Source organism: Astatotilapia calliptera, chromosome 7, assembly GCF_964374335.1.
Source record: "Astatotilapia calliptera chromosome 7, fAstCal68.1, whole genome shotgun sequence".
NCBI lineage: Eukaryota > Metazoa > Chordata > Actinopteri > Cichliformes > Cichlidae > Astatotilapia > Astatotilapia calliptera.
The window spans coordinates 24,457,827-24,479,842 of record NC_137428.1 but is presented as its reverse complement, the minus strand read 5'-3'; the positions used below and the strand labels follow the sequence as shown (position 1 = coordinate 24,479,842).

Genomic DNA, 22,016 nt, shown 5'->3' with positions numbered 1-22,016 from the left:
GTTTGAGTTGCTGAGCTTTTGCTCCCCTCCTTTTGCATCTGAGGAGCAGAGGAGGATGCATTCTCTTTGTCCAGTGCATGTGCTACGCACCTACATTGAGCGCACTCAGAATGTGCGTTTATGTGACCAGCTGTTTGTCTGCTTCGCTAATCCAAATAGAGGTAGAGCTCTGTCGAAACCGAGGCTGTCCCACTGGATTATAGAAGCTATCTCACTGGCATACGGCACCAGAGGTCTTGCTTTGCCCCACGGGGTGAGAGCTCATTCCACCAGGGGGATGGCGACCTCATGAGCTCTTTTTAAAGGGGTGCCTGTAGCTGATATTTGTGCGGCAGCTAGTTGGGCATCACCGCACACTTTTGTGCGGTTTTATCGGTTGGACGTTACAGCCCCTTCGGTGGCTCATGCTGTCCTTTCCGCTGGGTCTACCACTCACTAAAGATGTGGTGGTCCGATTCCGGTTCGGTGGCTGCTCTGCAGGGCATGTATATATGTCCCATACTTATGTGTTGTACCGAGTGAATCGACTGAAAGGGAACGAATAGTTATGTCTATAACTTCTGTTCCCTGAAGGAGAGAAATGAGGTACAACACAAGGTGGCCCCACTGAGCAGTTTGGCTCGGTGAAGAGCGGCTATCAAACTGAGGGATGACTGTGATGACAGCGGCTATATATGCAGGCGGGGCCGTGCGCGTGTCATCACACGTCATCTGCCTTAAAGGCGTGAATAAAGGTTTCTTCAGCCAAGCCACGCGAAGAAACCTCTTTCCTCTCCTTCAGGGAACAGAAGTTATAGACATAACTATTCATTTGTATGGGGCTTATATGCTTGAGTGCTTGCTCTACAGCATCGGGGCATGCGCCTAATGAGACGATGGATGGCATCCTGGGGCATCTCCTCCCAGATCGGGACTAGAGCATAATTAAGCTCCTGGACAGTCTCACACTGAACCTGGCAGCATCAGGTGGGTCAAAACATAACAATACACAGTCCCATGCGAGCCCAACTAAACCGGTCATGCTGACCAATGTTCCAGGCAGCACAACATTCTCCACGGCTTCTCCAGACTCAAGGTTAACCTGCTCTCATCTGTGAAAAGCGCAGAGCGTGAGCGGTGGACCTGCCAATCCTGGTATTTTATGGCAAGCTGGCTCCACAGTGCCGCACAGGGAGCACAGAAGCCACTAGAGGACGTCAGGCCCTCAGGCCACCCTCATCAAGTCTGTTTCTGATTGTTTGGTTTGTTTTTTGTTGCATTCCTGTGCCCAGTACACTTACACACTGACCCGACTGGGAAACAGTCATCGCTATGAGAGTCTCACTCTTAGGGCCTGTAACAGCCCAACACCGGAAACCACTACTTACATCCACTAGTATAAACACCTAAACAACACATAACTGAAATCAAGATCACAGCACCAGTCACATGACTCTTTGTGCAGAGGAGTTCATTACTTCAAAAATAAAGCTCAAATTATTAACTGCAACAAGTGTACCAAACTACACTTGACAAAAAGTAACAGTAACTCAATATAAGTTGTAAACTAAATGCACCAACAATATATAGTTATAGGATGTTATCATATATGATATAGTTTTATAGTTATAATTATGTAGTTATGTAATAACTACATAACGGGGCGACGGTGGCTCAGGGGGTTGGGAATCGCATCTGTAACCGGAAGGTCGCCAGTTCGATCCCTGGGCTCTCTGTCCTGGTCGTTGTGTCCTTGGGCAAGACACTTTACCCTACTTGCCTACTGGTGTTGGCCAGAGGGGCCGATGGCGCGATATGGCAGCCTCGCTTCTGTCAGTCTGCCCCAGGGCAGCTGTGGCTACAACTGTAGCTTGCCTCCACCAGTGTATGAATGTGAGAGTGAATGAATAGTGGTATTGTAAAGCACTTTGGGTGCCTAGAAAAGCGCTATATAAATCGAATCCATTATTATTATTATTATTATATTAATTATATAGGACATAATCACATTTATATATAGCTAATATTACAGCTATATTTTAGTTATAGGACATAGTTTACGGTTACTTTTATATAGCGCTTTTCCGCATTAACTGAGCATCTAAAGCACTTTTTATAACAAGCCACATTATCCCATAGACACGAACATGCACAATCGCACACGTATTATATAAACACACAGAATGTTAAAGATAAAACAGGAATGAGCGCTGCCTGTGTTTACAAAATATGATACAGTGCTGAAACTGCTGACTCTTTACTTTTAGCTTTCAGTTCCTTCTTTAAAAACCAAAATAAAACGAAACCCTTTTGACCCTAATCCTTTTTCATTTTAGAATGTGTTTATAAATGTATGCTAGTAATATAACTATGTATGTTGTGCATCTGTGTGATAGAAAATTGCACCGTATTCTTGGTCAGTCTTTGGTGAAAACACTTTCCTGAGTGCTGCAGTGTGAGAGACTAAAAACAGAGAGGGAACACGTTGGCCTCGGAAAGATCCCAAAACACACACACACGAGAAAAGCTAAATGGTAAGAAGTATTTCCCGTGTCTGAAGAACGTCATCCTTTCTTGACGCCAACCACACGCAGAAGTCCATCCCTCTCCCTGCTCTGTCAGTTGCTTTACTTATTTCTCTGTCATTCTCATACTCACAGACACACACTGAGCTAAAGATAGTCATAGCTATGGTTTAGTTAGCCTCAAGGCCTGCAGTCAAACATCTGGAAAACAGCTGGTAGCTGAATTAAGGACTACTGCCTGGGCAATGGTGGCTTTTATTGTTCTGCAGTCCAAATCTGTTCCCTCTATAATTAAACTGCAGTGCTAATGAAGGTGTGAGGATTTATGGCATTGTGAATAAGCAGCTTGTCAAGACACCACAAATCCTGTGAATGCTTCAAGCAAACTTGAGACCTGTAAGCCTCGATGACTTCTTATGGTTGCATCATCTTTGCCAAACAAATGAAGTGCATGAACATAACTCCTTTCAGCAGTAAGTAAACCCAGGAAGTGAGTGGTGTGTGGGCCCTAGTATTTTTAACTTCTGCACCTGCTCCCTGTTGTGCCGACAGACCGAGCCTGGGACTTACTGCTTTCTCAGACACGTTCATAACATTCATTCATGTATACTTTGGCACTCTTGCAGCAAGGAAAAAAGGTGAGTGAGAAAGAGAGGTGAGATTATTGCACTAATATTTGTTCCACTGTCTTTTGGAACATATTCCCCATATTTTCTAGCTCGGAAGATGTAAAAGCCAATCAGAAAATAGCATCTGCTGAATAAGCGTATCTGCTTTGCACACTGCAGTATTTGTATACTGGAGCAGCTTCTTTAACACCTGATTCTGCAGAACGGATTCAAGAACAAGAGGTAGTGTTTTGGGACAAACGAGCACACTGCCACACCTCTGAACAATGTATTGTGCCCTTGACAGTTTTTTTACATGGAAATGCAAGGGAATCTAACTAAGGTATACCAAACTCCACAAAACACAAACAGGGGATATTCTGCCATTTATAGCCAAGTGGCAAAGTGACCATACATAGCATTATTTGAGACAGATTTTACAGAAATTTTACAGACGTGAGCATCAGAATGGAGAAGACAGAAAACTTTGAATGTGGTTGCTGGTGGACTGAGTATTTCAGAAACTGCTGGGACTTTCCTGCACAACCATCTCTAGAGCTTACAGAGAATGGTTGGAACAAGAGAAAATGTCCAGTTAGCAGCAGCTCTCTGGGTGAAAAATGTCTTGTTAACACCACAGGTCGAAGGAGAATAGCCAAACTACTTCAACATCCATCCCTACGTGACCACAATGATGGTGCCTTCCAGCAGATTAACAAACCATGTCATGATGTTCAGATCATCTCAAATTGTTTTCTTGACATCAAAACGAGTTTTCTGCACTCAAATGACCTCCACAGTCTCCACATGTCAATACAAAAGAGCACCTTTGGCATGTTGTGAAATTAGAGAATTGCATCATGTATCACCTAACAAATCTGCATCAAGCCCGTGATGCTGCGTGATGCCTTCATTTCAATGTGGACCAAAATCTCATAGGAATTTTTCCAGCACCTTCTTGAATATATGCTGTGAAGAATAAAGGCAGTTCTGAAAGCAAAAGTGGGTCCAACCCAGAACTAGCAAGGTGTAACTAATAAAGTGGCCAGTTAGTGTATATATTAAGAAAAAACTCAAAGTACATATAAAAATTACACAATTAAAACTCCTCATCCTCTGGCTGCATGCCTCTGCAAGCATGGATACTAGCACACCCAAACACAAAGCAGTGGATTTTTTGGAGCAGACACTAATGATCCTAATGAATCAATGCTCTGTGTGCCGGTTGTTTTGATGCCTATCCTTTTGTTTTCTGTCTTGGCAGTCGTGCTATGTGTTGCTGATCACATGGCCTTTAGAACCCGCTTGACTCATCTTCTGACTTAGACACTTGTTTTGTGAGGTTACTCAACCTGACACTTCCATCAGACAGTTATCCCAGTAGCTCAGCTAACAATCATGACCAACTGTAACCAATGACTTCCTGTATGTACAGTAGGCATTCCTGCTCAGGTATCAAGGTAGGAAATTTTGAATGGAACTAGATGATAATATATGAGATGAGCTCCTATCAAACATTTATCCCCACAAGCTCTATCTTATCTTGCATGCAAAAAGAGAAACAGCCCGATTCCACTAACACTGCTCATCCTTCTTTATGTGCATCAGTATGTTTGATAGAACAGATGCAACGTCCGTCTGTTACGTTGCTGAAGAAGACATTAGTTCAACACAGAGAGGGGTCACAGGCAACATGTACCAGTGATTACAATTGAAAATGTATACTTTACAGCGTGCAGATGTACACGCACACACACACACACACACACACACACACACACTTTTAAGATGTGGAGATGTGACAGTAAAGGAAATATCTGTCTAAACTAATATCAATAAGCATGTGTGCTTAAATGCTAACAGATGGTGGAAGAACATTTCATCTCCGCAGACATTACCATGTTTTCTACGTCCTATCTGACAGGGGAGTAACATGGTAAGATCCTCTGGACAATTATAACATCTCTACAAACGTGATATCATTTTGTACAACTTCTAATCTACTTATTAGTGCTCTTTAACATAAAATTTCTTTTTTTTTTTTTTGGTCACCAAAATGATTTTTGTCCTAATAGTGAAACCCCACTCCCAAACAAATCCAAATTTGAAGGCTTGAGTGGTGGGGTGGGGGAGTGAATCACTCCACCATTCCCAAATTATCATTAAAATGGTTACATTTAAGCAACAAAAACTCACACAAAAATATGGTTTGAGTTGCCATTTCTTTAAAGCTTTATCGTCTCTGTTACCATAATAAAGCATGGCCACTGAAGAATCTAGACAACGTGCTACAGACACAAAATATACTTCCTCTTGATATACGTTAGTTATAAAGTCGTCCCTGATGTCCATAAAAAGAGTCAAATAAATCGATATTTTTTGTGACCATTTAATTTTTATTTTTATTTTTTTGCAATGAGGCCAGGCTGGTTTGGCAGGGCATTACAGTTCCACTTTGGCAGAGAACAATTTGCTTCACTTCAAGCCAACTGCATACTTAATCAGTGTTCAGCAAAGGATAAAGTACCGTATGACACTATAGATTAGGAGCAAAGTGTAACCACAGCACAGACATTGTTGCGTCACTGTAAAATCCTTTCTGTTCTTCCGCAACTAGTCCCCCTTCGACATTCCCTGTGCTTTTCAGCACGCTGAGCCCCTCTCAAGTTAATCTTGTCTAAATTATCTCAAACTGTCGACACTTTTACAATTCTTCGCGTCGTTGTTGATGTTTTGCCGTTATTTACTTAAACAGCTGCAGTAGACTTTTTGAATGCTGCAGGCTATTCCGTTCGTGCAGCATTAAACCCGGAGCTGCTTGTGGCCTTTTGAAAGTTGTAGACCTGACACAAGTCAAAGCGTGTTTAGCTTCAAACTTGCTTTTTTGAAACACGTGGACATGACAGTATGTCAAGAGTTCATGTTTTTCAATCAAAAACGCCAGAATTGTGAACACTGATGTACAAATACTCACAACAGGTACCCAAAATGATCTTTAAAATATCTATTATTGAATAGCGAGGCCATATGGTTTATGTCGCTTGTGCGATTCTGCCTTATTTTTATCCACAAAGTGTTATTTTTCTTGACTTAATGTTATATTTACTGTTATATTATAGACCTTAAACATGCAAACTTCACAGTAATATCACACCATAGTTAACGCTGCAGTATGTGTGACTGAAAGTGATGTCTGATGACGTGGACTGCTCAGCAACTGTGTTTCAGTGCTATTGCCGTCATTCACCTCCTACATCGTTCCCTCGCTCACCTGGAGACCGCTGGGAGCACTGTGAGAATCATGTTCTTTGATTTCTCCAGTGCCTTCAACACTATTCTTCCCACGGTCCTGAAGGACAAGTTGGAGAACTCTGGAGTGGACCATCACCTCACTACCTGAATTTTGGACTACCTCACCGACCGACCACAGTATGTGAGAACTCAGGGCTGTGTGTCGGACAGAGTCGTCTGCAGTACGGGGGGCCCCACAGGGAACGGTTCTGGCTCTGTTCCTCTTCACCATCTACACTGCAGACTTCTCCCACAATTCCACCCAGTGTTTTCTGCAGAAGTTCTCTGATGACTCTGCAATAGTCGGCCTCATCACTGATGGGGACGACAAGGAGTACAGAGGACTGACTCAAGACTTTGTGGACTGGTGCCAGCTGAACTACCTACAGATCAACACCAGTAAAACCAAGGAGCTGGTGGTAGACTTCCGCAGGCACAAACATCCTCCACTGCAACCACTGAACATCCAAGGTATGGACAAGCTGTGGACAGCTACAGGTACCTTGGTGTTCATCTGAACAACAAACTGGACTGGACTCATAACTCAGACGCCCTCTACAGGAAAGGTCAGAGCAGGCTGTACCTGCTGCGGAGGTCTTTTGGAGTGGAGGGCCCACTCCTGAAGACCTTCTATGACTCTGTGGTGGCCTCAGCCATCTTTTATGGTGTGGTCTGCTGGGGTGGCAACATCTCTGCTGGGGATAGGAAGAGACTGAACAGGCTGATCCGCAGGGCCATCTCTGTTCTAGGATGCCCTCTGGACCCAGTGAAGGTGGTGAGTGACAGGAGAATGGTGGCTAAGCTTTCATCCCTATTGGACAACATCTCCCACCCCATGCAGGAGACTCTGACAGCACTGAGCAGCTCCTTCAGTGGCAGGCTGAAGGAGACAGAGACGGAGAGATTTCGCAGGTCTTTCCTCCCCACTGCTGTCAGACTCCACAACAAAGACTTCAACTGATCAAACACATTATTAGTCATACTAATATTATTGTAAAAGTGCTACATCCACAAGCATCTTAGAACCACTAATTAAATCTCCATATGTAACAAATCCCAACAGTCATCATCTGTCTCTATCAAATATTGAGATTCACTGGTAAGAAAAGTGATTAATGTTGCACAAACTAACCATAATACACATAAAGATGTTATTAGCGATTTCAGACAGTCATGTAAAACACCGATCCCAGCATAAACTTTTACTTCAACCGCGCATGTACAGTATGTTCCCTAGTGTGTCCAACCAGGCAAGTCTGACAGCAAGAGCCGTGTGTCAGCCTCTGATGACACTTTAGTAAACTAAAAAGGGAGCTACTTCAATAACCTCCAACAAAGCACTGCTCCCACTAAAGATGGAAACAACTAACGTGTTTCATCACTTGAGGCAAAAAACATACAGTTGAGCACAATCAGGCTGTAAATGACGAGATGCTAGCAGCTGGTGACGTGCAACCAAAAAGTAAACAAATGATCCCCCCACCATGACACGAAGAGCAAACAGTGGATGGAAATTATTGATTTGGTTACGTAGTGGAAAAGCAGGGCTTTAAGGAGCTAGTTATAAAACTCGATCGAAGACAAACCAATAGAGGAAGGAAGATACATTTCAGCATTAGTTATTTTTAAACTAAGATGTTACGCAGTCATGTTATACTTTTCCTTAAATTTCAAGGAAAGATAACGAGGCTACGTTTGTGTCAACTTTTGACTTACGTTGTGTCACAACTAGAGCACCATAACGCTCCTGCTGCTGCTGGTGGCACCTTTTTCAATCGACTCGCTCTTCAAAGTAGGAAGTGGCTCAGTGCAAAAGGAGGATGGAAAACACCCATTTATTTACACTCATAAATGCTGCTACTTGTGGGCATCCAAAACAAAAAAAAACAAAAAAAACCACTGTTCACAAAATTTTTTTCTATGTAGTCAAAAAAATGTATTGCACATTTCCTTTAAATATTGTGATATACTTCTGAAGCTGTAACCCACTCCTGGGTGCAACATGTTATATCTAACACCAGCGGTCCCCAACCTTTTTTGCGCCATGCACTAGTTTTGTCTGACAATGTTTTCACAGACCGGCCTTTAAGGTGTCATGGACAAATACAACAAAATAAAACCAAGACTGGTACCAAAAAAAAGAAAAAAAAGTTTATTCATAACACACGGGAAAAGACCCAGGGAAACAGAGTTAACAATAAAAACGACAAAAAAAAAAAAAAATAACGATAAAAACCTTAAATTCCACACCCAAGGCTCAACTCTCACGGCCCGGTAGCAAATGACTCACGGGCTGTGGCCCAGAGGGTTGGGGACCGCTGTCTTACACAACATGAATTTGCTTTTGACCTTTTTTAACTGGGGTTTTTTTCTGCACACTGAAGAAGTTTTGATCTTGCAACCAATTCTGACTTTTAACTTGTTTCTTAAGGTTGGGTTTAATTTACTCACACCTAAAATCAAATGGCCTATTAAAAAAAAAAAAAAAAAAAAAAGGAGAAGAAGAAACAGGCAGAGTTCTTGTAAGAAGGCAGCACAGACTCTTTGCCTTAACTGCATGCGAACCAATCGTGCTTATGTGAGCAGTCAGCCCTCAAAGACATATGTTTGTGTATGCCAGAAAAGGCTGCTTAACCAGGACATAATTGTGATACATGATTGTTTGATAGCACTTGAAAAGAAAAAAAAAATCTCAAAAATATGTGTTGATGTTTACTCTAATATGCGACACAATTTGTCCCAGGGAAACTCAGTCAAAACTACATTTCTGCAGTTGGTATCAACTTTAGTGTTTTGCAGTAACAGAGCTTGGGGGAGAACGTAAGCTGATCAGTCAAACTGCAAATATGATATGACATTGCCAAAGGGTGTACTTACCGCCACAGCTATCATTGAGTCGTCTGGTTTCCATTCTGCTTTCTGGTAGAAGCCAAACTGAGCCGCTGCCTTTGCAGACTCGATATAACTGACTATCAAAACACTGGGCTGTGGGTGGGAAACAGAAATATGGGAAAGAAAGTGAGCTCTGGAGGTCAAAATCATCTGATTTGATATTAAACAAATAACACTGGAGCTACAAAAGAAAACAGCATACCTCTTGTATCAAGTAATTAATATAGAAATATTTAAAAAATGCTTAAAAAAACATGCTGTGTGACAGCTAGTAACTCATCTATCTACGAAAAAATAAAAATGAAATAAATCCCAGGCAGCAGCCCAGTAAACAATGTCAGTGTGATATTATGACAGCAGCTTTATTTCTAGTGTTGGTTGTGATTGACAGAGATAATCTATAAAGATATTTGTCAGCCAATGTGCTGGAAGGGGATTTGTCGGGAATGATTTATTGCCTCAAATGGTGGGTATTTGGCAAAGAAGAAATACAGATTTGATTTCAAATTCTTTTCCAAAAATGGGATGACTATAATACCTCAGTGATGCCAAAAATCTCCTACCTAGTGAGGCCCATGGACTGTGAAAAATCTATTTTTACTGAGAAAACAAAAGCATGTTGAGGCTTCTCTTTCTATCACGCAAAATGGATAAACTACAGGTGTGTTGCGAAGTTCTCATACAGCCATTATGGGCATAGATGTCATGGCAATTACCGGTATGTGGGTTTTCATGACTTTCATGAACTGTTCTTTTTCCAGGGCTGAATGACTGTACAGCATACATCTATAATGACTTTAAAAAAACAAGAACTGGGTGCACAAGGTTCTACAATATCTTTTAAATTGGCAAGACCAAGGCCTATTAAATTCTTTTAGTGATCATGACTACAACTGGTGGTTTTTCTTTGGCAGCATAAAAATGATTTGTTTGATAGCACTCATTGGACTGACCAATACTCAGAACAATGGGGAATTCCAAGGAACTCAGTGATGACCTAACATTTACACAAGTTGACACAAGGAGCCATTGCTAAACAAATACATCTTTCAAAAAAAATGTACACAAATCCAAGTTACTTGAATGTGTCACCACTTTTCCAAAGGGACAGTTTAACCCCAATGACCTGAAAAATGCTGGAACACCAGCATCACTGTCCATAGTGAAGCAGGATTACATCAATGTGGACGACCAAGAAAGAAGCCCTTGATCCAAAATCGACACCTTCAAACTCTACTTAAATTTGCCTTCAGGAGCCAAACGCCTTCTGAAGAAAGTTTTATGTTCAGATGAGACACAATTATTTGGTTGCAATGACAACAGTTATGGTTGGAGGAGTAAAGGTGAAGCTTTCAAACCTGAGGACACTGTACCAACTATCAAAGATGGTGGTGGTAGCATCACGCTCTTGGGCTGTTTTGCTGCCCTTGGCAGATTGCACAAAGTGGATGGAATAACAAAGGAGGACTACCTCCAAATTCTTCAACTTCACTTTAACTCAAGAGTTAGACGGTCGAACTTTGGACACAGTTGGATGTTCCATTGTTCCAGGAAGACAATGATCCCAAACACACATCAAAATTGGTTTTGGAACAGATAAAAAAAGGCTAATATTACATTTTTGGAATGGTCTTACCAAAGCCTTAACGTCGACCTTATAAACAATTTGTGAACTATGATTAAAAGCCATGGTTTGTACCTGGAAAATGATCAAATTAAATAAATTCTAGCAAATTCTGCCAAGAAGAGTGGTCAATAAAAAAACAAACAAAAAAAACAGTTCAGAGGAATCACTGCAAGCCCAAAGTTAACATGACATTCATGCCTGATATCTGCATGTATACTTATAACCACAACTGTATGCTTGAGGCTACCACCCTTAGTTTACCTCACCTTATTCTCTCTACAGCAAAATAAGAACTAGCCTACAGCTTCAAAAAGAAAACCTGTATGTCCAACCAATAAATTTTCAAGTTTTAAAACAGCTGCTGAAGAGGAAAAAAAATGTGAAAAGATTTGGTTTCTTAAGATCAAGCATCTGGCACAGTATAATTCAACATTCAACAATAACAGTACAGAGCATCAACAATAATGGAAGCTTGAGACTTGCTACAAAAGTATGACTGCCAATTGATTTTACTGCCAATTGAAGTGGTAATCAAGCTTTTTCATGTGTGGGCTTCACTCTGGTGACCTCTCTTGATTCAGTTAATCCTGTCCTTCCACTTACACAATTAGCACCACAATCATTGAAAACATTTTAAAAGTATGTATGGCATCCCAGAGTGTTAAAGTAAGGCTGTTGAATCAGTTTTCAGTGAGATATAACAAGGATCATTATTACAGTAAAAACAGGACACTGGCTATGGTGAGGTAAAGCAGTAATGTAATTCCAGCTGTGCAACTTTAATGCTGGTATCTACTCACTGTAATGAGACAACGGGCTTAACCATTCCTAACCTATTGTGTCGCTTTCGTAGAATTAAAATTTAATAATGCCAATGATACCTGAACCTGATGGAAACAGAAACCTATCTCCTCATTAGGAAAAGCAAAACTTACTTAAATAGAAGTAGCACACTGACATGTTGGAAGCTCAATAGCTTACTTTTGTCTTTCTACATCAACACACTGGATTTGAAAGGAAACCATCACAGTGAGGTTAGTCTTTACTTTTGGTACTTTCTGTCAGTCACCTGGCAAGACTGAAAACTACTAAGCCAAATTTTTGGTGCCATTTATTTGGTAGAATAATGATTCTATGAAAATGCTGACTTCTCCTTGGGAAAAACCCCTAATTTGCTCATTGCTAATCACAATATTGACAACATTAACAATACCAAAAAAGGATCCAAGTTAAATTGTATGGAAATAAAAGTTTGTGAACTTTTGTTTCCTTATTTTGTTTAAAAATCAAAATTATTTCTTCCTCTGGTAGCCCTGCAGTAGCCTAATGTTAGCCATCTGATAACCCCTAAGCTATACAGAAAAGTTGAAGGACACAATGGACTTAGTAGGGGTGACCAGCACATGTCAAGAGGAAGAAGTTCCTCCAATCGACATTCCTTTTCCTGGATGCCCCACGGATACTTGCAGGCACTCAGAACTCTTAAGAAAGGAGGGGAAACAAAACAAGGTCGCATCCTGTGCAGGTCTCTGGAAATGAACTGTAACCCTGATCCATTGTTGCCACAACTCAATAATATTCAGACTGTGTGCATGTATCACAGACCGTTATAAACAATGTACACAAGAGCAGGTTATAAAAATCAATTATATGCTCCCTTTCGATGTCACCATGGCAAAAACGTTCAAATAAACAAGGCCAACAGAGAAGAATTCAAAATACTCTGTATGATGTTGATAAAGATACTGAAGAAGTACTAAAATGGAGGCACACCAAACAATTCATGACCCATTCCGCATTTCTATGGTATTGAAAGCTGAGCTTAGTGGGTAGAGAAGTTCCCTGGAAACAGTGAAAGAGAAACCACATCTACTCTCTGCATTTTTTTTAATTTTAGATTTAAAAAAAAAAAAAAGTGTGAAAAACAGGAATTAATATGATGAAGCTGCCACCATGTCCAACATCACCTGAATCCCACATGCAGTGACTCAAAATATATATTGAAATATACGTATTTTTTCTTATGCTGTTAGACTTCTTCAATTAACCCTTGTTTCAACAACTTATCAAGAAAGTCCTTGATGTTTTTATTTGCATTTCTTGGGAAGAAGAGATTGCCAATAAAGCATTCATGTGTTTGACAAGCTACTGACCTACCACTAATTTCTACAGTCTGTCCTTCCAAGTTCCATTTTGAATGTCACATCACTGGCATCACTATCTGTTCAGCCCTGTTTATGTTGTTACCACGCACCTCAAAGTCACTGCTCCCTTGGCTCTATACCAGCAGGTTCAGGAGTCAATTAAGCCAGATGTTTTAGATGTTGCAGTGCTCAGAGTTTGGTGTTTTGTTAAGAAACCAGCTGCAGCACAGCATGTTGGCACTTTTATAAACTTATTGGACCGCACCAATAAGTTTATAAATAGACAGAATTAACATTGACTGATTGGTTTAAGTCACTGTGAAATGTTCCTGTCATGTGACGCATTTGTGGCCATGACATACAAAATAAACACCGCGATTATTGTGCTGAGATAAGTGTTGACATTTATTTTGTAACTGCGCTGCCTAAATTCCTGAAAACTACTGGTAAGCAAAACATGTCATGGCATGTTTTGAACACTATTACAAATGTTTTGTTGACAGTAACTTAACCTTTGACCTGTATGTTGCTGGGTAAAACTGATGAGTAGAGCGGAGGTAGCTGTACATGGCTTAGGTGGTAGCGTAGGTGGTCTACCAATCTAAAGGTAGTGGACTGCTCCCTGACTCCTCCAAAGGTACTGACCCCCGCTATGTAGGCATCTGTATGAATGTGTGTAACACTTATAGTAAGAAAGTGTTTTGAATGCTCAACTGAGCAGAAAGGCACTATATAAGTACCAGTCCACCTACCAAAATATACAATTTACTAACATTTGGGCAACTTTAAACTGAACTGCTATAAAGCGTCTATCAGGTGAACACCAATCCACTGTGGTTGAGTTTTGCTGTCAAATTATTGTTTTAACTTAAGTAATGAATGACACATCCACGTGTAATGATGTGTAACGAGTTCACCTGCCGTCTGATATCTGTGTACGTGGAACCCTCTGCCAACACATGAAGGTTAAAAAAAAGAAAGAAGACGTAGTAGTTTGAGTTACTCATATGGGGACACCACAGTTTCTCCCCGTGTTTATTTACGGCACTTAATAAAACATGAAGGGCAGCCGGCCAGGTTATCACCCTCTGCTGCAATGCGTTTGAAATGAAAACGGCACCAGATCACATCTTAGCTAGCGTTTTGTTGTTTTTGTTTTGTCAGCTGATTTCAAGACCGATCAGAGTTTCAACTCACCCGACTAAACCAAACGCTGAGCTGCGTCTCTGACAGCAGAGCGAAGTAAAAGCGCTGGGAGCTGGGCTGGATGTAGAAGGGCTCTTCTTCGCTCCTCAGCGGACAAAGCAGCCTCCGTGGCCAGCCGGTTAGAAAATACATGACGGCAAACTCACTCCGCCTCGGCGCAGCAGTGCCAAATAGTTTGTGGCCCCCTGTTCCTCCTTAAGTGCAATATTTAATCCAGGTGACTCATGAGCGGCTCCGGAAATACAAAAAAAATTATAAGGTATATACAAGCCAGTGTTGACACCGGTTAAGGGTACCATACAGCTTCCAAACAGCCGAGTGAGGCTACACAGCTAGCCCGGGCTAGCGCTGGCTTTTCAACTTAAAGCTAATGAGAAGTCCAAGTGTAACCGAAAACAACAGCGCGCAAACCCGCAGCGTCACCATACGGCCCCAAACGGCGGGTTCAGACTCAAGAGCGGACCGATTAACTTCCACACCCGGTGCCGTGTGGGTTCTAGCGAAGTGTGGATCTGCGGTGTTTAGTAACAGCAAAGCGTCCAGTTTTCACTCCTCTGTGCCTCACCGTCGCCATCTTTCCAAGAGTCTGTCTGACCAAAAGCTGATTGGCTGCAATAGTGGAAGTTTGCGTCCTGTTGACATCTGACGTCACCGCTCCGTTGTGCGAATCCAGGTGGCGGTGTCGGCAGCTTGGCTCGATGCTGCCACCTGGTGGTGAAAATGGAAATGCCTGGGAAAAACAATTTCATAGGGGTGTGACTTAACTGCAGTCTATCTGACATCTTTTAATTGTAATACATTCTTTTTCTTCTACTTTTAATTCTTCTTTTCATTATTATTATTTGCAACCATTGCACTGAATCCTGCAACCATAATCCACATTAGATTTGCTATGTTCTTTTTAAATCAACATATATCAACACAAGCTTTTAACCTAATTATTTAGAGCCTGTGCATCAGTTTTATCTTTTATATCCAGCTCATAAATCCATCCATGAAATGGCGCGCTATTTAGCAGAATAAAAGTATTATTGAAATAACATGGAATTTTAATCATGTTAGTGTATCATTCTTCCCATAATAATAAAATAAAATAAAGTTTGTGGAACAGGACTATGCTGAAGCACTCAGTGAGTGTTGATGGACAAGTAGAGAGAAGGTCAGGAGGAGTTGCACTGGGTCTTTGTGGAGCCAGAGAAAGGGTAGGTTTACAAGATGGATATATGACCTGCTGTGTTGTATGGTTTGGAGATCACAGTGTCAACATAAAGACGGGAGACTGATCTGGAGGTGGCAGAGCTGAAGATAATGAGATTACCACTGGGAGTCCACCAAGATTAGAAATGAGTATATCAGAGAAATAGCTCAGGCTGAGTGGTTTGAAAAATAAGTCAAGAGAGGCAAGGCTGAGATGGTTTGGAGCGAAGGATAGCAGATATACGGGACAAAGGATGGAGCTGCCAGGCAGGAGGAAAACAGGAAGACCACAGAGAAGATTCATTCATGTAGTAAAGGAGGATGTGCAGTTGTTGTGACAGAGGAGGATGCTAGAGAGATGCAGGGAAGCAGCTAGATGTTGTCAGCGGCTAAAGAAGGAAAAGAAGCAGTGTTTGTGAGTTTTCCTCCCCATAAACATTTACTGTTTATATATATATATCACTAACGCCACAGATATAAGACATGTATTTAATTTTTTTTTTACTTTATTTATTTATTTATTTACATTTTATTAGACTAGGTGCTTTTTAAAAGTAAATAAATACAACTAACGCGTCAGTAGGTGGCGGTAAAACTCTTATAAGTTCCGCAAACCGCCAAAAAAGTGAAGAGAAGAAGAAGCAAAGGAAGAAGCATGGCTGCAGATATGAGATTACCGACCATTAGAAAAACCGTGTCGCTATCAGCGTCTGCTTTTGACCGAAAAGATCTGGTCGTACCGGGGGATGTTATTACTTCAGACACTGGGTTCATGAGGTAGGTGTTGGTTTTATTTGAGTTATTATGGGAAATCAACCAAACACAGGAGTGTGCTGCTGTTCGGGTCTGTTTCAGGTATCTGGCTTGTAAAGGTAAATAAATAAAAGCTCCAGATGACAGCCAGTGCCATACTGAATTAGCAGGTGAGCATAAAGTCAGCCGGTCTCATTTGCAACCTTCTACACTGATACACAGTAAGTAAGGATAAGGACTCTAATCGGATAAACTGCCGCATTGTGTTGTGTGACCTCTGAATGCTGCACTTTACCCTTGTTTCTTTTTCTTTCTTTCTTTTGGCTGTTCTCTTCAGAACTAATGTTTGATACCGTCTGTCCGCAGGGGTCATGGCACCTACGTTGATGACGACAAGTTGACAGCTTCAGTCGCAGGAGAGGTGCAGAGGGTGGACAAACTCATCTGTGTCAGGCCACTTAAGACCAGGTGAGTGATTGAACTCTTAAACGGTCAAAGACTTAGATAGGCCTGTCATCTATATACTCATTCTTACATTGTAAAGTGTGCTTTGATTGCAGGTTTAATGGTGAGGTTGGAGATGTTGTGGTTGGCAGAATTACAGAGGTAATTCCTAGTATTTGTTCTCATATACAACCACTTTAGTTATAAGAAAAGACAGTGATTGCAGAAACTTGTTTTCATTTTGGTTCATTTTGGGGTTTTTTTTTAAATTTTCTTCTTCTTCTTCTTTAAAATGTATAGGTGCAGCAGAAAAGATGGAAGGTGCAGACAAACTCCCGACTGGACTCTGTCCTCTTGTTGTCTTCTGTAAACCTGCCAGGAGGAGAGTTGGTGAGATGGTAGAAAGTGTGATTCACTGGGAGAAGACAGCTTTGGCTGACGTATTAAAATTAATATTTGATCTTCTTTCTTTCTTTCTGTCTTTCTTTCTTTCTGTCTTTCTTTCTTTCTGTCTTACTTACTTAGAGGAGAAGATCAGCAGAAGATGAGCTGACCATGAGAGAATATCTTCAGGAGGGAGATCTCATCAGTGTAAGTCAGACTTCTCTATTATAATTTCTCACTGGCTTTCCAGTGATTTTATTCCCGGTTACATAATCTGTGTTGAACCTTTCTTGTGGTTTCAGGCAGAGGTGCAGTCTGTCTTCTCGGATGGAGCTCTTTCACTTCACACCCGTAGTTTAAAGTATGGAAAAGTAAGTTATTCCAGTGTACACAAAGATATGTGAAAAGGTAAAGGGCAAGTTTATTTATATAGAACATTACAAATGACCAGAGTTGATCAAAGTACTTCACAAGTAAGATGTCAGGGTTTTTTTTTTAAAGGCCGGAAAGTAGAAACTGAGCGAAGAAAAGTAAAAAGATCTATTATGGCAGATCTATTATGAAATAGAAACACATTCAAGAGACTCAGGGCAACAACTGAAAAGCTCTATGACCCCTATTTTTTTTTTTTTTTTTTTTTTTTTTTTTGATTAGCGGAGCTCCGAAAGGAGTGTGGACATTAATAAGAGCAGACAAATACGGGGGGGGGGGGGGGGGGGGGGCAGGCCAACCTATTTAGTATCCTAAAAACAATCAATAAAATATTCAAATTAACCCTAAAACTGACAGGATGCCAGTGAAGTCAAGCTAAAACTGGAGTAACTGTGTTAGTTCAATAATAAGAGTAACGATCGTTATTTTTATTTTCATTTAAACTAACACCCTGTCTCTGCTTCCTCTGACTATCAGTTGGGTCAAGGAGTACTGGTCCAGCTTTCCCCTTCTCTGATCAAGAGGCAGAAAACGCATTTCCACAACCTGCCGTGTGGCGCATCCATTATCCTGGGGAATAATGGCTTTGTGTGGTTGTATCCCACACCGGGCCAACAAGAGGAGGAAGCTGGGGGTTTCTACACCAGCCTTGAGGTAGGACACCACAAAAAACTGTATTCCATATTTTTATTACTGATCAATGGGCATATGAATTTGGAAAACAATTTCTTGTTGTTTTAGGAAATGTAGGAATTTCAAATTGATACAATCGGTGCATTCACTAAAAATGTTGGTTGACTTCAAATCTCAGTGGAATTGACCTCAAGGTCAAAGGTCAAGTTCTCTGAAAGGTTTGTCTACTCAGAAGCTGAGGGGTAGCACTGGTGGTTGCCCACATTTTTCCTTCTGCTTTCCCAAGTTTGGAAAAGTAATGGATACTAATTTAATGTTTGAGTATTGATTTAAGTACATTTACATCAAGATTGAAAGAACTATGTGTCAGTTTTCTCTGCACACAAATCGCAATAGTAGTTTTCAGCTTGGCTGCTAAAAGTTCACTGAGAGTATTGAGCTGTTCTTGTCTATCAGTAGGAGGATTCAACACACAGCCATGCTTATAAAGAAAGTAACAAGAGACAGAAAAGCAAAAATGTATCAAAATATAGTTAATATATTGTATGTTATATATCAAAAGGTAGTAAATTTAAAAATGTAATTTAAAATAAAGGTGTGCACTGAAAAACTAAGTAGAGAAAACATGTAGAGAACCTAAGCATTCAGCACAAGGAACATTTTTTATTTTTTTCTAAATGGAAAGGCCTGGTTGTAGTTTGCAAAATCAGTGAGAACAAATTTTTATGGACTGATGAACTAAAACTTGGAAAGAGGCTCGGGCATGCATGGCTGTCAATGGAATGGGAACGCTGCCATCCATTAATGATTTTTACTGCTCACACAAGTAGTGTTTTGTGTGCTTAGCTTCAACCAAATGCACAAACTTTCATCATTCAACCTAAAGGCAAGGCCAGAGCAACCAACTATTCCATCAAGTTGGGGCATCCTTGACTGTTTGAGTCAATCACCTTCGTGTGCCACACTCGGCTTGGTAAAAAAGCACCTTCAGCAACACGGGCTGAAGGCAGCTTCAGTCTGAAGGAGCATTAGAAAGACGTTTAAAAAAAAAATGTTTGCAAGTTGAAGACTTGCAAGAGTATGTAATGATGCTCCGGATGCTTGTGGTTTACACTGTACACACAGAGCTTATTCGTTTGTGCATCTCTCATCTCTGGTTCCTCAGCCTGTCAGCCTGTCGGATCGAGAGGTCATTTCACGGTTGAGAAACTGCCTGCTGGCTTTGGCTGCGCACAAAGTCCTCCTGTATGACACCAGTGTTCTCTACTGCTACGAATCATCACTTCAGCACCAGGTAAGAATCACTCCAGTAAAAACCAGCCTTTGAAACTAAATTATTGACATTACTACAATTTACAGTCATTTTTTGTTATAATGACACCTGTTGTTTCATGTTTGTAAACAATATGATTACAAAACTATTGCAACACCAGAAAACCCCCAATTCTTTTCTGTGTCATATTGTGCCATCTAGTGGTCATACTGTAATTCTCCAGCTCCTGGGCACCACTAGTGGAAAAAATACTGTGCAGTTCTCAACTTTGACTCGGCTGTTTTTGCAGTGTGGAACAGTCACGGTTGATTTCATTGCCCTTTGGGGTGGGGAACAAATGACTTAATCGCCCATGCGTCTCGCAAACACTACTCTTGCAATGATATCAGCATATCCACTATGTGGCACATTTTTCTTCTGTATTATATTTACAATCGAGCCAACCCATATAAAGTGTTACTGTGCACTCGCGCTCAAGCTGCAACTCGATAAAAACACTTTCTGTTACCATAAACACAGACTGAAAACATGTACATCCATGGGTGTATGTGGTTATGCTTTTGATTTATGTTGTCTCTGTAGGTGAAGGACATCTTAAAACCAGAGGTGATGGAGGAGATTGTAATGTTGACACAACAGAAGCTCTTGGAACAGGAGGGTTAAAGAGCCCAAAGCCTTGTCACAAGTCAAAATCACATCAGGCCAGCTGTGGACCCGACCACTGATCTGAAAGCTGAATTAGCTTTATTTTCTTAGAGATATAATTAAATTGTCAAAGTCCAACGTGTTTTATTAAAGGAAACCAGTATTATTGTTGGGTTGTTTTTAATAGCAAACGCAAGCGAAGTGTAACTCGTTCAATGTGTGCAGCATTCCAGCTATTCTAAAGTTTTACAAAATAATAGTCAATCTTTTTTTTTTTTTTTTTTTTTTCCATGTGAGATATATACTGTATACAATAAATTTTGTGATTTCTATAAATTTTCACTGCATCTCAGTGTGGTCTGTCTGTGAACAAGGAAAAAACGTATCTGGGAATCTTTATTGTTTGGGCTCTAGTTCTTACAGGATTTTTTCTTTTTTTTTTATTTAAATATCAATATTGGGCAATTTTAAAAATCTGACATAGTAGCCAATATTTTTTTGTCTTCTTTCAGATAGATGAAAAAGATTTCTTGAAATTTTCCGTGTAGTTACTAATGACCCTTTACTAAGATTATGTGACGGTGCTGTTTAAAATGATATTTTTGTATCGTTGCAACAAGTTACACATTATTTATTTACACTCTTTAAAAGTTTTGTTGGATCAGCTGGTTGTTCTGTTTGTGGTGTGCCAAACACATGTTGACAATAGGAAAGTTTCAGAGTTGTGGAGCTCTTTCAGTCATGTTAAGGTTAATTTATTAGACATTAATCTGATATATTGGTTAAGCTGATAAGAACAAACTTCTCACGTCAGCAGTAAAGGTTACGTATAATCACCATTTTAGTGGTTTTAATGGTGTCTGGAAATTGGTAGTTTTTAGTTATTATTTTAGGTTTGAGGGTATTCTTGCATAATCCATCCACTTTAAACGGCTCAATAATGGTGAAATGGGACTTTTCTTGAATAGATTGCTCCATAACCTCCTTTTCTTCTGTTTTACACATCCTTTGGTGGATTTGCTAATGTGCTAGGGGTCACTAGCTTGTAAAAATGTTTGAGCAGCTGGAACTCTATGATAAAATTCAGAAGTCATAGTTGACTCAGTAACTGCCCAAAGTGCCCAGTCACTGAGACAGTGGAAAAGCTAAAGCAAACCCAAACCATAATGTTTCCACCACCATGATTCACAGTATGAGTATGGCTTTGGTATTTGCCACTTCACTGGTACTGTAAACTGTAGGTTTTTTTGTTTTTTTTTAACTTTCTTTTTATTGTTTTTCTTTAAACACTATACAACAAAACGACAACAAAAAGATAAATACAACAAGTAGGATAACAAACAAAAAAAAACATGTTGGATCTCTTTGTTTCTAGTTTGTGGTAATGAGGTATGTTTGTTCTTAATTTTGGGTGTTATAAAAAATCTAATTACATTTTCCAGCAGTGCAGTCTCCAGGCACGTGATGATGTTGTTGACTGCTGTATTTTCCAGGTTTGTGACCATTCCTCATCAGATATGTTCACTCCCACTGTAGTTTTATTCTAATTTTCCTCCTGGACAATAAATGCTTTCCCTTGACACCTCTCATGTAGGTTAGATTTGTATAATATCTTTCTTGCGGTTGCAAGAATCCCTTGCTAACCCTGTGAAGAAAGTTTTCTTTTCTCTGCTTTTAGTGTCTTTAAGTTCCCTTAAAGTGGATAATTACAACACACCAGAACACAACAATATATATGTTAGAGATTTAAATTAGGTAAATTCCTTTAGATCGTGTAAAATATATATTTATATACAATCATAGGTTCACTCCCTACAGATATCCTGATAACATGCCACCCCTGATTCTAATAAGTATCTCAAAGTGGGATAAATGTTGAGTTAGATGCTTTAAAACTGAGTAAAGTAACCAAATTTGTGTAATTTATCTGTAAGCACAGAATCGAGTGTTTTCATAGTTTGATATGCCATCCATCCATTCGCT

General features: G+C 40.3%; 2 protein-coding genes across 3 annotated transcripts in view; one reads left to right on the top strand and one right to left on the bottom strand.

Moving 5' to 3' along the window:
- ric1 (RIC1 homolog, RAB6A GEF complex partner 1) overlaps window positions 1–14,873 on the bottom strand; it is a 43,074-nt gene extending 28,201 nt beyond the window's left edge. For both annotated transcript variants that reach the window (XM_026173795.2, XM_026173796.2), the window contains exons 1-2: window positions 14,264–14,873; window positions 9,281–9,388 (exon numbers count right to left, since the gene is read on the bottom strand). In XM_026173795.2, the coding sequence (XP_026029580.1) occupies window positions 9,281–9,388; window positions 14,264–14,404 (249 nt within the window). In that variant the 5' untranslated portion in view covers window positions 14,405–14,873. The remainder of the gene's footprint in view (window positions 1–9,280; window positions 9,389–14,263) is intronic.
- Window positions 14,874–16,083: 1,210 nt separating this feature from the next.
- exosc2 (exosome component 2) lies at window positions 16,084–20,369 on the top strand. Its single transcript, XM_026176922.2, has 9 exons — window positions 16,084–16,246; window positions 16,589–16,690; window positions 16,783–16,828; window positions 16,967–17,056; window positions 17,192–17,257; window positions 17,353–17,421; window positions 17,960–18,136; window positions 19,281–19,409; window positions 19,971–20,369. The coding sequence occupies exons 1-9, from the start codon at window positions 16,125–16,127 to the stop codon at window positions 20,049–20,051; spliced, it is 882 nt and encodes a 293-aa protein (XP_026032707.2). The 5' UTR covers window positions 16,084–16,124; the 3' UTR covers window positions 20,052–20,369.
- Window positions 20,370–22,016: the final 1,647 nt, after the last annotated feature.